Source organism: Sus scrofa, chromosome 6 (assembly GCF_054392235.1).
Source record: "Sus scrofa isolate SSC_HxYL_T2T_F1_AM1 chromosome 6, Sscrofa_HxYL_maternal_Yorkshire_Landrace_v2.0, whole genome shotgun sequence".
NCBI classification, from domain to species: Eukaryota; Metazoa; Chordata; class Mammalia; order Artiodactyla; family Suidae; genus Sus; species Sus scrofa.
In genome coordinates, this window is record NC_139388.1 from 13,682,455 (window position 1) to 13,695,886 (window position 13,432).

At 45.5% G+C, this 13,432-nt stretch overlaps 1 protein-coding gene across 7 annotated transcripts in view; it reads left to right on the forward strand.

Moving 5' to 3' along the window:
• The first annotated feature begins 1,155 nt into the window (after nt 1–1,155).
• RFWD3 (ring finger and WD repeat domain 3) overlaps nt 1,156–13,432 on the forward strand; it is a 41,663-nt gene continuing 29,386 nt past the window's right edge. For all 7 annotated transcript variants that reach the window (XR_014805485.1, XR_014805487.1, XR_014805486.1 and 4 more), the window contains exons 1-2: nt 1,156–1,234; nt 6,824–7,400. Coding sequence is in view for 2 of the 7 variants with exons in the window: in XM_003481788.5 (XP_003481836.1) it covers nt 6,826–7,400 (575 nt within the window). In the remaining 5 variants the exon portion in view is untranslated. The remainder of the gene's footprint in view (nt 1,235–6,823; nt 7,401–13,432) is intronic.

Genomic DNA, 13,432 nt, shown 5'->3' on the forward strand with positions numbered 1-13,432 from the left:
AGAAAAATGTTGAAAAATTAATTATTTGGATTTTCCCTGACTTTCAATGATCTACGTTCTCATCTGCTACCAGTTACATTGAAAAGTGGCAGTTGAGCAAAGCAAATTTTGGCAATGTGTAGTCTGTGCCTGAAGTTTGGATTTTTAGGTCTTCCTCAAAAGTGATATTTCATCTTTCATGCAGGTGCTTAAAAAATATTTGCCGTAAGTGATGTGATGATAGTTTAGTAGCAGACAGCTTACTGCAATGGTTTGGAATGGAAGAGGTCGTGTAGGCAAGTTTTGTTGCCTATTTTCTCTCTCTCTTTTTTTTTTTTTTTTTTTTTTTTTGTCTTTTCTAGGGCTGCACCCGTGGCATATGGAGGTTCCCAGGCTAGGAATTCGAATTGGAGCTGTAGCTGCCGGCCTACGCCACAGCCACAGCAACATGGGATCTCAGCCATGACTGCAACCTACACCACAGCTCACAGCAATGCAGGATCTTTAAGTCATTCAGTGCGGCCAGGGATCGAACTCGCAACCTCATGCGAGTGGATTTATTAACCACTGAGCCACGACAGGAACTCCTTCTTTCTTTTTCTTTTCTTTTCCTCTTTTTTTTTTTTTTTTGTCTTAGGTAAGTTTTCATTAGCTCCTCAATCCCACTAGATGCTATCTCTGAACCGGGTTGTCCCACTCCTCTTTACAGGCTCTGGGATTCCGTGTGCAATATTGTGAAATTATTGAATTAGCTACCAGCCTTTGGATAAAGAAAGGTCCTTTATTAAAGAGTTAGGAAGAAGCAGCATGAGCCACTATTTTAATGTTTTCATCTTTCGAAATGGACCAAAAATCTTCCCCTTTCTGCTTTCTCCCGCCAGTAAGTTCAAATAAAGAGCGGCAAAACCCTTCTTCCGCTTTTCTCTTTGGGGGCCCGGACGCGAGCTGACGGACGTGGATATCTACCAATTGTACGAGGTCTCCTCGAGCGTGATCCCGCCCAATCCGTTTACGAAGGGCCAGCCAATGAAAGCTCCGCTGTTTTAGCCAGGGGCCAGCAAGGAAGAAGAAGAAAGGGTATTGGCCGTCGGCCGAGACTGCCGCCCAATAGAAGCAGGCCAAGCCCTCTACTCAGGCGCGCCGCTTGAGTTGCTGGGGAAGCGGCTGTTGGAGTCTGTTCAACGCGAGTGTTTTCGGGGAGATAGCTGCTTCCCCTGCGGCCTCAAGCGTCTGACCACTGTTCTTCCGGATTCAGGTGAGATGGGCGCTTGCCTATCGGAAAACTTGGGCCTCTGGCTCCGAGATGACTTCCCGATCGGGGTCCCTGGACATAGGGCCAGGGGACTCCCCCACGAGGTGGGCTGCGGGCTGGCATGGAACCCGGCGGTCTGAGGAGGTCCTACGCGGCCCCGACAGTCGGGCCCTCGCTCTTTCTCTGTTGCTGGAGAGGCGGCAGAAGTGAAGATGGGGGCAGGGTAGCAGGAACTTCGGAAGGAATTAGAAGTTCTGGCCGCTTTCCAGGAATCCGATCCTCGAACTCACCTAATGCAAAAAATTGCCATCCCGGGGAGCAACCCCCCACTCCCCGCTTGCATCACTTTAAAAGTTGGCTGAAGGACCTAATTTTCGTTCTGTCCAACTTTATCTCACAGCAACACTGTGACGTAAACACTTTTGTTATCCTAATTTTACAGACGAACGAGTCAAACAGAAGCTAGGAAACTGTCCTGAGGTCCCCCAGGTAGGACGTGACAGAGTAGGGATTTGAACCCGAGTCGGCTCGACTCCCCGCCGGCGCCTTTTATTCTTTTAATTGGGATCCGTCGTCCCGCCTGGTGCGGACTTTGCTTGAAATCTGAGTGACAAAGCTTGGGAAGATGTCCTAGGACGAGGCTGCTCAAGGCTTGGGGGCGGGGGGACAGCCGGCAGCCTTTTGCTCTGGGCACCCCCGGTCAGCGCCCGGCCTGGGGGGATCTGTGTTTCCCCACATGGATTGAAAAGACTTGTTCTAGGACAGCGCTGTTCAGAGAACTTTCTGCCAAGATGAAACTACTCTCTATCTCTCCTCTCCTCTCTGTCTCTCACGGTTTCTCTCAATATCTGGTGCTGATATGTCCTTAGTTGTTGGGGGCGGGGCTTGGTTTGGTTTTGTGGTTTTTGCTTTTTGTTTTTAGGTGTTTGGTAATTCAGTAGATCCCTGGCCTCGTCCCGTGGGTTAAAGATCCCGCCTTGCTGTGAGCTGTGGTGTAGGTTGCAGACATGGCTCCGAAATGGTGCTCTGTGGCATAGGCTGGCAGCTGCAGCTATGATTTGACCCCTAGTCTGGGAACCTCCATATGCTGCAGGTGCAGATCCAAAAAGACAAAAAAAAAAAAAAAAAAAAAAAAAGAATTCCTTCCTTTTTTTTTTCTGTGAAAAAATATTATATAGTCAAAGCCTCATGTGTACCCCTGCACCCTCCCTCTACTGAATTTGGTTTTTTTCATGCCTGGGCTTGTTTATTACTTTGTATTTATAAGCCCATGTGGTAGCATGGTTTTGCATATTCTTAGATGTCCTAAAAATGGAATTAATAATGGAGGTTTGTCTATAACCTGCTTTTTTCTATCCAGTATAATTTTTGAGAAACTTAACCTGTTGGGGTTGGTTCTTAGTTGGAAGAGAGGTTATGGGTCCATCTTGACCAGAGGTTTTGCTTCACTTTCTTACCATTTTTAGTTCTTTCATTCTTTTTTTTTTTTTTCTTTTTGTCTTTTTGCCTTTTCTAGGGCCGCTCACGCGGCATATGGAGGTTCCCAGGCTAGGGGTTGAATCACGGAGCTATCTATAGCTGCTGGCCTACACCACAGCCACAGCAGTGCAGGATCTGAGCTTCGTCTGCGACCTACAGCACAGTTCACAGCAACGCCTGATCCCTAACCCACTGAGCGAGGCCAGGGATCAAACCTGCATCCTCATGGATCCTAGTTGGGATTGTTAACTGCTGAGCCATGAAGGGAAATCCCTAATATTATTATTATTTTTTTTGCTGTCTTTTGTTTTACTTTCTGAAAGAGTTCCTCGTGTTTATCTTCTAGTCCTTCTAACAAAAAGCATTTATTTTGGTTGTTTTTTGTTTGTTTGTTTGTTTTGGTGGTCCGGAGGCATATGGAATTCCTGGGCCAGGGATCAGATCCAGGCCATAGACTCAATCTAAGCCATAGTTTCGGCGACACCGGATCCTCAACTCACTGTGCTGGGCCAGGATTGAACATGCATCACAGCACTCCCGGGACTGCCAATCCCATTGAGCCACAGTGGGAACTCCTTGGCTGTACATTTTAAGAGCTCTTTTTTGTTTTCTGATTTGTTATTTCTTTCCCCTTGGTACTCTTTTTAGGTTTGGATTTATTTATTTACTTATTACCGTTTCTTGCGCTGTCTTCCTTTCTTCTAAGTTTCTTCTCTTTGTCTGCTTTGGTCTCTTTCTCATGTTGACATTTCCTCAAATGTCAGTTGTTCCTTGGCTATTTGTTCATTTTAAGGGGAGAACACTTTGTATGAGTGGCTGAACCTTACCAATCATTGGGCTTTTACTGTTAGATATAAGGACAGAGACCCAGACTTTTTTTGTTTTTGTTTTTTTGCTGCACCTGCAGCATGTAGAAGTTCCTGGGCTAGGGATCGAACCCAAGACACTGCAGTGACAACACCAGATCCTTAACCCACCGGGCTGCAAGGGAACTCTCAATCCAGCCATTTTCTTGAGATTCACAGCTGTTGATAATTACAGTTCTTTCCTCTTGAGCTGGTTTTCTCTATGGAACAATCCTCTACTCCGGCCATAAGGCATAGAGAATGTATACAAACCAGAATGTTGCGTCCTGGATTTATGCTGCAGGGGAGTTTGAGAAGGTTTGGAAGTGTCTCACATTGTTCATTTGTAGACTTTCATTTGACTTCTTGTTTTCACTACGGTGCTAATCTCCCCATGCTGTCTGGTTCAAATCTCTAGTTTTCTACACCATAAGAGGAGGGGGGGTTTGACTGATTGTTTGCTTGAGAGACAGATTAACTGCTTTTGCAGGCTTTCAGACAACCCTTCTTTCCACCTCCATCTTTCAGTGCTATTTTCTTTCTCTTTCTTTCTCTCTCTCTCTCTCTTTTTTTTTTTTTTTTTTTTTTGTCTTTTTGCCTTTTCTGGGGCCACTCCTGTGGCATATGGAGGTTCCCAGGCTAGGGGTCTAATCAGAGCTGTAGCCGCCGGCCTACACTAGAGCCACAGCAACGCGGGATCCGAGCCGCGTCTGCAACCTACACCATAGCTCACCGAAACGCTGGATCCTTTACCCACTGAACCCGCTGCCAGGGATCAAACCCGCAACTTCATGGTTCCTAGTTGGATTCATTTCTGCTGCGCCACAACTGGAATTCCTCAATGCTGTTTTCTATAGTTTGTACAATCTGCTCAGTGGGAGTTAGCTTGCTTCTCAATAGTGCACAGTCCTAAGTAGTTACCAAGTTTTCCGTCCAAAAAACTGATGGCTGTGTCTCATACTGTCTCTGTCTTGTGCTTGTAATTTGTCCTTTTTTTAGTGCCTTTCTTTTTCTGGGGGTGGTGAGTTTCATGTTCACGCATGTGACTAGGAGAGAAATATACATGTACTTCATCCACCATGTTTACTGGAATTTCTTCCGTTTACTCTGCCCACTCCAGTCTGACCTCTACCCCATCACGGGCAAACAGCTCTTTTCTAGATTATCTCCACGTTGCTGAATCTGGTGGCCAGTCTTCCCCTCCGTAGCGCTTGACACACCTGACCCTTGACTGCTTGAAACACTATTCCAAGACGCCATGCTCTCAAGTTTTCTCCTACCCGGTACTCTTGGTTTCTGGGTTCTGTTCCTATAACTGTTGTCCTTTTAATGTTAATGGCTCTGGTATTAGGCCTTGGCCTGCTTTTCTTCTGTCTTTGTTTCTTCTTAAGTAGTTTAATCCTATGATTTTTAAGTGTCATGGTTCTGCTGAGGATTCTTAAAACTGTCTGCTGTGCTACCGTTCTTGACTCTGTGACCACTGGTTTACACTCGTACAATAGCCTGTAAACTGGTCACCTTGCCTGCACTCTTGCTTCCCTACAGTCCATTCCTAGCATAGAAGAAGCTTCTTACCAAGGCCCTTTAATTAGAATGTCCTGCCTTATCAACCTCCTTACCAAGGCCCTTTAATTAGAATGTCCTGCCTTATCAACCTCATCCCATACCATCTGCTCTTTGTTACTGTGCTCATGACCCTGGGCTACTTAGTTTCTCTGAGGCACCACACCCATACTCAGTAGGCACCTTTGTATGAATTTCCTTCTGAAACTCTTGGCTCTTCATATGGCCACCTGCTTTTAATCTTTCACTTCTTGGATTAATTTTCACTTCTGAGAGGCCTTCCCTCACTATTGTGTCTAAAATGCCTCCTACCCCCCAAATCAGGTAGCACAGTGTATAATTTTCACGCTGATTTATTTATTCTGTCCTTTGCTAGAATATGTTGTATTCTGCAGTGTCTTATCCCCTTGTCTGTGTTTGCCTATGTGGAATGTCTGACTATACGACAGGTGCTTAATAAATATTTCTAATGTAATGAATTAGACAGGAAACAAATAATGAAAGGAACATAACCCGTGCTTAATAAATATTTGTTGAATAGACTAACAAATGGAATTAGGGACGGGAAGCAAAAGTAATGACAAGGTTGAGGTAAATAAAGGTTGCTCTCCTTTTTTAGAGAAAATAGATAAATTTCTATTTTGAATTCGTAACTGAGTTAATTTCGCAAGTGTAGAAATGTCCTTTTCTGTGTTTGTTCTTTGCAGTTTAGTGCCCTGAAAGATGAATATTGCCTATTGAAATTAAATAAAGCATGGTATGCTTTTGGTGGTGGTGGTTTTGGTCACACCCATGGCATGTGGAAATTCTTGGGCCAGGGATCGAACTGTGCCACAGCAGCAACCCAAGCCACTGCAGTGACAGTGTTGGATCCTTAACCTGCTGCGCCACAAGAGAACTCCATATATGTATTTGTTTTGTTAAATGTCCATATACAGGTCATGGACAGAACTGCAAGAGGTCTGGAAGATTACTTTCAGCAGTTCAGTCTTCTAGAGTTCCCATTGTGGCTCAGTGGTAACGAACCTGACTAGTATCCATGAGGACGCAGGTTCAGTCCCTGGCCGCGCTCTTTGGGTTAAAGATCCAGTGTGGCTGTGGTGTAGGCCAGCAACTACAACTCCAATTCCACCCTTAGCCTGGGAACGTCCTTATGCTGTGGGTGCAGCCCCAAAAAGACAAAACAGAAAACAAAAAAAATTTGGAGTTCCCGTTGCGACTCAGTGGAAATGAATCTGACTAGCATCCATGAAGACACAGGTTCGATCCCTGGTCTCGCTCAGTGGGTTAAGGATTCTGTGTTGCCGTGCACTGTGGCGTAGGTTGCAGACGCAGCTCGGATCCTGCATTGCTGTGGCTGTGGTGTAAGCCAGTGGCTACAGCTCTGATTTGACCCCTAGCCTGGGAACCTCTATATGCTGTGGGTGTGGCCCTAAAAAAAAAAATGCTTCAGTCTTCTTATTTTATAGACTATTTAAAGGATGGTGCTATGATCGCATGAGTTCATGTTTTTAAAGAACAAACAGGAAAACTGGTTATAAGTCCCTGTTAAGGGGGGAAAATGTCAAACTAAAATCATATCTTTAAATTTCTCAGTTTTGCCAAGAGTGATTGTAAACAAATATTAAAAGGCATATGATTAGATAAAACATGTCTTGTAGCTGATCTGTGTAACTAATACTTTTTACAAATATTGCTTCCCCAGCAATGGCTCATGAAGCAATGGAATATGAGCTTCAGGTGCAGTTAGATCATCATGCTGCAGAACAGTCTGCTCCTGCCGAGGTGGTCAGCAGCCAGGGGGGACCACTCCTGCCTCAGCTTCCTCCTGACCAAGTGGTCAGCAGCCAAGAGGGACCACCCGTATTTCCGCCTGCACCTGCTGACGTGGTCAGCAGCCAAGGGGGACCACCCCTGCTCCAGCCTCCTCCTGATGAAGTGGTCAGCAGCCAAGGGGGGCTGCCCTCGCTTCAACCTGCTCTGCAGGTGTCCGCTGACGTGACAGAAGAGGTGGCGCTCTCAGGAGAAGAGAGTGTGGAGAACATCCGTCCGGCGGCTTCAGAGGAGCACAGGCGGGGCTCTGGCGCTCCCCATACTGCCCAGGTGTCTTCATTGGACTCAATGAACACCTTCATCAGCGGGCTGCAGAGACTTCATGGCATGCTGGAATTCCTGAGGCCACATTCAGACCACAGCGTGGGGCCAGTGAGGGCGAGGAGGAGGAGGAGTTCGGCTTCACACAGGGCAAGAGCCGGAGGGTCTCAGAGGACGAGCGGTGGCAGGTAAATGTATGTTGTAAAGAGTGGGGTTAGTGCCAAATTGGGAATCCTGACCCTTAGGCTCTAATCGTAGCCCCAGTGCTGCCAAAGAGGTGGCATTGTGACTTGGCAAGTCAGGTAACCTTTCTGAACCCCCATTGCCCTAAAAGTCAGGTGAGAGTAAAAGTACTTGCCGTATTTACTTCGGAGTAATTGAGAGGATAAGTTATGCTGATACGTTTTGAAAATTCAGTGGTGGATGCTTGGCAGCAGTTTCTGTAGAGGCGGGCTTTTCTTTAGATCATTTGTCTCTTGTACATCAAAAAAGTAACTCGCAGGTCCTCTGCACCCGCCAGGATTCATTGCAAATTGGCACTCTGCTTAGTGGTGCAGTAGATTTTGGAGAATGGGCAGGCTGGGTTTAAAGAAGCCTTGTGAAAGTAGAATGTGCATTAATTTAGAGCTTATCTGACTGACATTCTGAAACTTTCCAGCTCTCCTCACCTGAGAGGTTTTTCTTTTATAGGTTTTGGTTTGAATTTGCCTCTTGAAGGGCTTAGCTGTCAAGTCTGAACAGCTACTATGAAGAATAACAGTTGTCTACTCTTTGTCTTTTTTTAATCTTCCTCAGACTAGTTGAAATACTTTGTTTTACATTTGGCCTTCTAAATGTCATCATGATGTTGAAAGAGATTGAATTGAACCATCTCATTTTATTTTTTCTTTTATTTCTTTCTTTATTTTTCTTTCTTTTTTTGTCTTTTTAGGCCGCACCCACGGCATATGGAGGTTCCCAGGCTAGGGGTCTAATTGGAGCTGTAGCCACCGGCCCACACCAGAGCCACAGCAATGTGGGATCTGAGCCTCGTCTGCGATCTACACCTCAACGCCAGATCCTTAACCCACCAAGCGAGGCCAGGGATCGAACCTGCAACCTCATGGTTCCTAGTCAGATTCATTAACCACTGCGCTGCGATGGCAACTCTGAGCCATCTCATTTTAAATGTGAAGGGAACTTGGACCCTGAGAGTGATTTGTTTAGGGTCTCATAGCGACAGCGGAGAAGAGGTTAGAGCTGATGTTGGAACCTGGATCTCACTTTTATCTCCAGAAGAATTAAAGGAAGCCTCAATAAGATCCATGTGTTTCCTAACACTATGAATAATGAGATGACACTGAAGAGTGGTAGCTGGGTCATCTGTTACCTGTGTTTTACAAATGAGGAAGCTGATAGGGTGATTTATGATTTGACTGAGGTAACTCTGGAATTGGGATTGTGCCTTCTGATTCTGGATTTCAGTTCCCTTTTCCATAGATCCTGCTGGTTACTGTGCCTTCAGTCTCTTCAATTGTGCTCCATTGAGGGTGAGAGGTACCTAGTGCTGTGTGGACAAGCGTTGCAGACGCATGCTACTCTCTTATTTTAAGGTGGTGTTTACTCCGTTTTTGAAAGCAAAGTAGGATTTCATTCATTTGTGACACAGGTGAAGGCACCTTGTAGTGCAGTTTGGGGACCCTGCTGAAGTGAGGGGGCTGAGCGTTGAGAGCGGTGTCCCCCGGAACTGGCTGTCTGTGAAGAGGCCTCAGGCGTGATCCTTCACTGGGGGAGGGGGGTTGCTCTTGGTTGGGGACATTTGTGATAACTATTTCACAGGAGTGTGACACTTATAAGCCAGATGCCCCTTTACAGAGAAAAATAGAAATACCGCAAAGACCAAATTCTTTCGTTGGCATGTTCAGCATAATTCTCCCAGAGGATATTTACACACAGAAGCCAGACTCTAATCAGAAAAAAATTGCTTGATGTATGTAGAATCTGTGTTCAGGGACTCAGTTACAGAATTTAGATGTTGAAAGATGTCATTTAAGCTGTCTGACTGGCAGTCATAGGTCTCTCTCCACAAGGAAAATAAATCTTAAAAGCGAGGACTATACAGTTCAGTGGAGAGACCATGGATTCTGGAGCTAGATAATTGTGGCATTACATTTGTTCCCCTCTAAATATTATGTTGTAAACAAATTCTACACTGAAATCACATAAAAAAGTCTGAGCTTTCTGGGAACTGATTGCTTATACCTACTGAATTTCTTGAGACAAATTTCTCATCACGGTGTCTGGCTCTTACCTAACAGACCATCCCTGGGCCAGGTGTTGAGAGCCTGGGCCCAGGTGAGCAGCTCCTGCCTCAGACTCCACCAAGAAGCCAGAATCGGGGAAACCCGAGTAGTGGGATATTTTCCCCAACTACTTCTCAGTCAAGGTCACAAACTCCTTTCCTGTTTCCTTGATTGAGGCTGCTTGATTCTGGCGGCCAGCGTCTTCACTCCTTCATCAAATATTTCTAACACTCCACTATGTGAGAGACTGAAGTTTTGCCTTGGAGATGTTTTGGTGAACAGGACAGATCAGGGTACCTGTTCTCTTGGAACTTATAGAATCTAGGCCTACAGAGGGTAAGCAAGGGGCAAGAACTTACTGTACTTTTATTTAATTCAGAGATGATGAGTGCAGGAAAAGAGGAGGATTTCTTGGGTTTCAAGGCCGTATTCCCAGCACTGCCTCTTGTTGCTCTCTCCCCCGCGCTGTGCTTTGGACCCCTGCTTTCTGGAGAATGGCTCCGTGTGGGCTTACACCTTAATGGGATCTGTTCCCCAAACTGCTCCACCCAACAGCCTACAGCAGCAGGGTCACAAGGATGAAGGCTGCGCTTAGGCTGGAACAAGGCAAAGAGCAGGCACCTGGCCTGGAAACCCAGCTGACCTTGGCCTTCCATTGTTCCTCATAGTTCCCCTTTCATGTTGTCCCCACCTGACCTTGGAAATGCCTCTTTTGCTATATAAAAGCAGCACTAATGAGCAGGGGGAGGGGTTTGTTGGTTTTTGTTTTTTGTCTTTTTATGGCTACACCCACGGCATATGGAGGTTCCCAGGCTAGGGGTCAAAGTGGAGCTGCAGCTGCTGGCCTACATCACAGGCACAGCAATGCAAGACCCAAGCCATGTCTGCAGCCTACACCGAAGCTCACGGCAACACTGGATCCCTAACCCACTAAGTGAGGCCAGGGATCGAACCTGTGTTTTCATGGATGCTAGTTAGATTCGTTTCAGCTGAGCCATGACAGGAACTCCAAACGAGCAGTTTTTTTTAAAAAAAAATAGTTAATCTCTTACTTTTTTACTGATTTCTATGTAGAATGCCATTGGTAATGCATGTAATAACCTAACTTTATTGTGTGTTTCATTTGGTTAAAATGTCCTTAAGAAATACTGTTCTTGAACTATTCTCTTGTGGCCTAGTGGATTAAGGATCCAGTGTTGCTATGTCTGTGGCGCAGGTTGCAACTTCGGCTCTCAGTTTGATCCCTGGCCAGGGAACTTCCACATGCTGCAAGCGTGGCCAAAAAAAAAAAAGAGAGATGCTGTTTTTGGAGCTTCCGTTGTGGCTCAGTGGTAACAAACCCGACTAGCGGGTTTGATTCCTGGCCTCACTCAGTGGGTTAAGAATACGGTGTTGCTGTGAGCTATGGTGTAGGTGCCGCTTGGGTCCCAGGTTACTGTGGCTGTGGTGTAGGACAACAACTGTAACTCTGTTTCAACGCCTAGCCTGGGAACCTCCATATGCCTCGGGTGTGGCCCTAAAAAGACAACAACAACAAAAAAGACAAAAAAAAAAAAGGAGTTCCTGCTGTGGCTCAGTGGAAACAAATCTGACTAGCATCCATGAGGACGCAGGTTCAATAACTGGCCTCGCTCATTGGGTTAAGGATCCCGAGTTGCTGAGAGCTGTGGTATAGGTCACAGATGTGGCTCGGCTCCCGCATTGCTGTGCATATGGCATAGGCCAGTGGCTATAGCTCCGATTTGACCCTTAGCCTGGGAACCTCCATATGCCACAGGTGCGGCCCTTAAAAAAAGACAAAAAAAAAAAAAGGAAAAAGAAATGCTATTCTTAGGTGCTTATTCTCATGAGTAGCTTATAGCTGCTGTTTATGCACAGTTCCTAAAAATAAGTTCGTATACTTGTTTAACATTTTTTAAAAAAGGAAACCTGAGTGACATCAGTGAAGATGGCAGAGTAAGGACCTCAGAGAATTTCCTCCATAAAATCAGTGAAACATCTGGCAAAGTATATCCAAATCGGAAAGTTGCCTTGTGGTGCAGCAACTTGAGGATCCAGCATTGCTGCAGCCATGTGGCATAGGTGGCAACTCCAGCACAGGTTTGATCCCTAGCCCAAGAACTAAATATGCCGTGGGTGCAGGCACCACCCCCTCCCTCGCCAAATAATCAAAATTAACTTTTTCAGTACTCTGGAAATTAAGCAAATACTTGTAGCAATTTAGTGAGTGAGTCTTAAAAGAAAAGCAGCTGAGTCTCAGTAAGAAATGTGAGCTTTGGAGTTCCCATTGTGGCACAGTGGTTAATGAATCCAACTAGGAACCATGAGGTTGCAGGTTTGATCCCTGGCCTTGCTCAGTGGGTTAAGGATCTGGCGTTGCTGTGAGCTGTGTGTAGGTCACAGACACGGCTGGGATCCTGCGTTGCTATGGCTCTGGCGTAGGCCAGGGGTTACAGCTCTAATTAGACCCCTAGCCTGGGAACCTCCATATGCCACAGGAAGCAGCCCTAGAAAAGCCAAAAAAAAAAAAAAAAAAAAAAAAGTGAGCTTTGTGGCATTCCCTATTCCCATCTTCCTCTTCATCTCCATAGTAATCTTGGAAACTAACTGCTTGCAATCACAGTGAAAAACCAGCAGCCTGGAAGCCATGAGAGAGAGTAGAATGGAACTGGAGCTCCTTCAAAGCCTTATCCCCAAGAATTCTCTTTGACCTGTTTGCTGGTTTCCTGAAGATCCCACTTGGAAGGCTGTCCCTGACTTGCCCAGTCCAAAGACTAAAGCCTCTTCCCCAGAGTCCATGTGAGGCAATGGATGACCACTAGGGCAAACAGTAGACTAACCAAAAAGCTTCAAAGGAAAAGCTGGGGAATGAGCTCTTCATGTGGAATTTTGAAAAGCTCTGACATATTCCTGGGCATCTAGAAGACCACATACCTGCAAGGGCTGTGTGCAGCTATGCCCATGCTCAGGAAAGACCTAAGAAGGCACTAAGTTCTCAACTCTGGCTGACCTTGAGCCTCTGGGTGAGCAGGAAGTGAAGACTAAGGCAGGGTTGTCACCTGTCTGGCTGATTTTTGACCATGTGCCCCAACACACACATCAAGTCTCTCAGCAAAGACTGAGAGGCTTACTGATTCCAAGTTTCCAAGCGTTTAAGGAAGTCTCTGCCTAGTCATGAACTGAACATTAAGTTAACCAACAGAAACTTCAGTGGCTATATACAACAAAGAGTGCGAACTTTACAGAATTACTTTAGAAAAGTCGTTAAACAAATAGTAACAGCTATAAGAAATAGCAACAACAACAAAGCCTGGGAATGGTGAAATCTTATTTCCAGAGTTAGCACATTATTTTATTTGCCAGTTTTCAAGAAAAAATTGTAAGGTACTTAAAGAAAATCTAACCCATACACAGGAAAAAAAAAAGAAACTCTCTGTGAAGAAGCCAAGATAGTGGACCAACTTTAAATCTGTTATTTAAATATATTCAAGGAACTACAGAGATCCCATTTGGTGCAGTAGAAATGAGTCTGACTGGTATCCATGAGAATGTGGGTTCGATCCCTGGCCTTGCTCAGTGGGCCTTGCTCAGTGGGTCGGCCATCCGGCATTCCTGTGAGCTGTGGTGTAGGCCAGCAGCTGTAGCTCTGATTCAACCCCTAGCCTGGGAACTTCCATATGCCACTGGTGTGGCCCTCAAAGGCCAAAAAAAAAAAAAAATTTTTTTTTTTTTCAAAGAACTAAAGCAGAGGAGTTCTCTTGTGGCTCAGCACTCAGAGGGTTAAGGATCTGGCGTTGTCACTGCTCTGGCAAGGGTTCCATCCCTGGCCTGGGAATTTCCACGTGCTGTGGGTGTGACCAAAAAGAAAAAAAAAAGAACTAAATCAAAGTACAAGACAATGTGTCACCAAATAAGGTAATTTTAATAAAGAGGTTGAA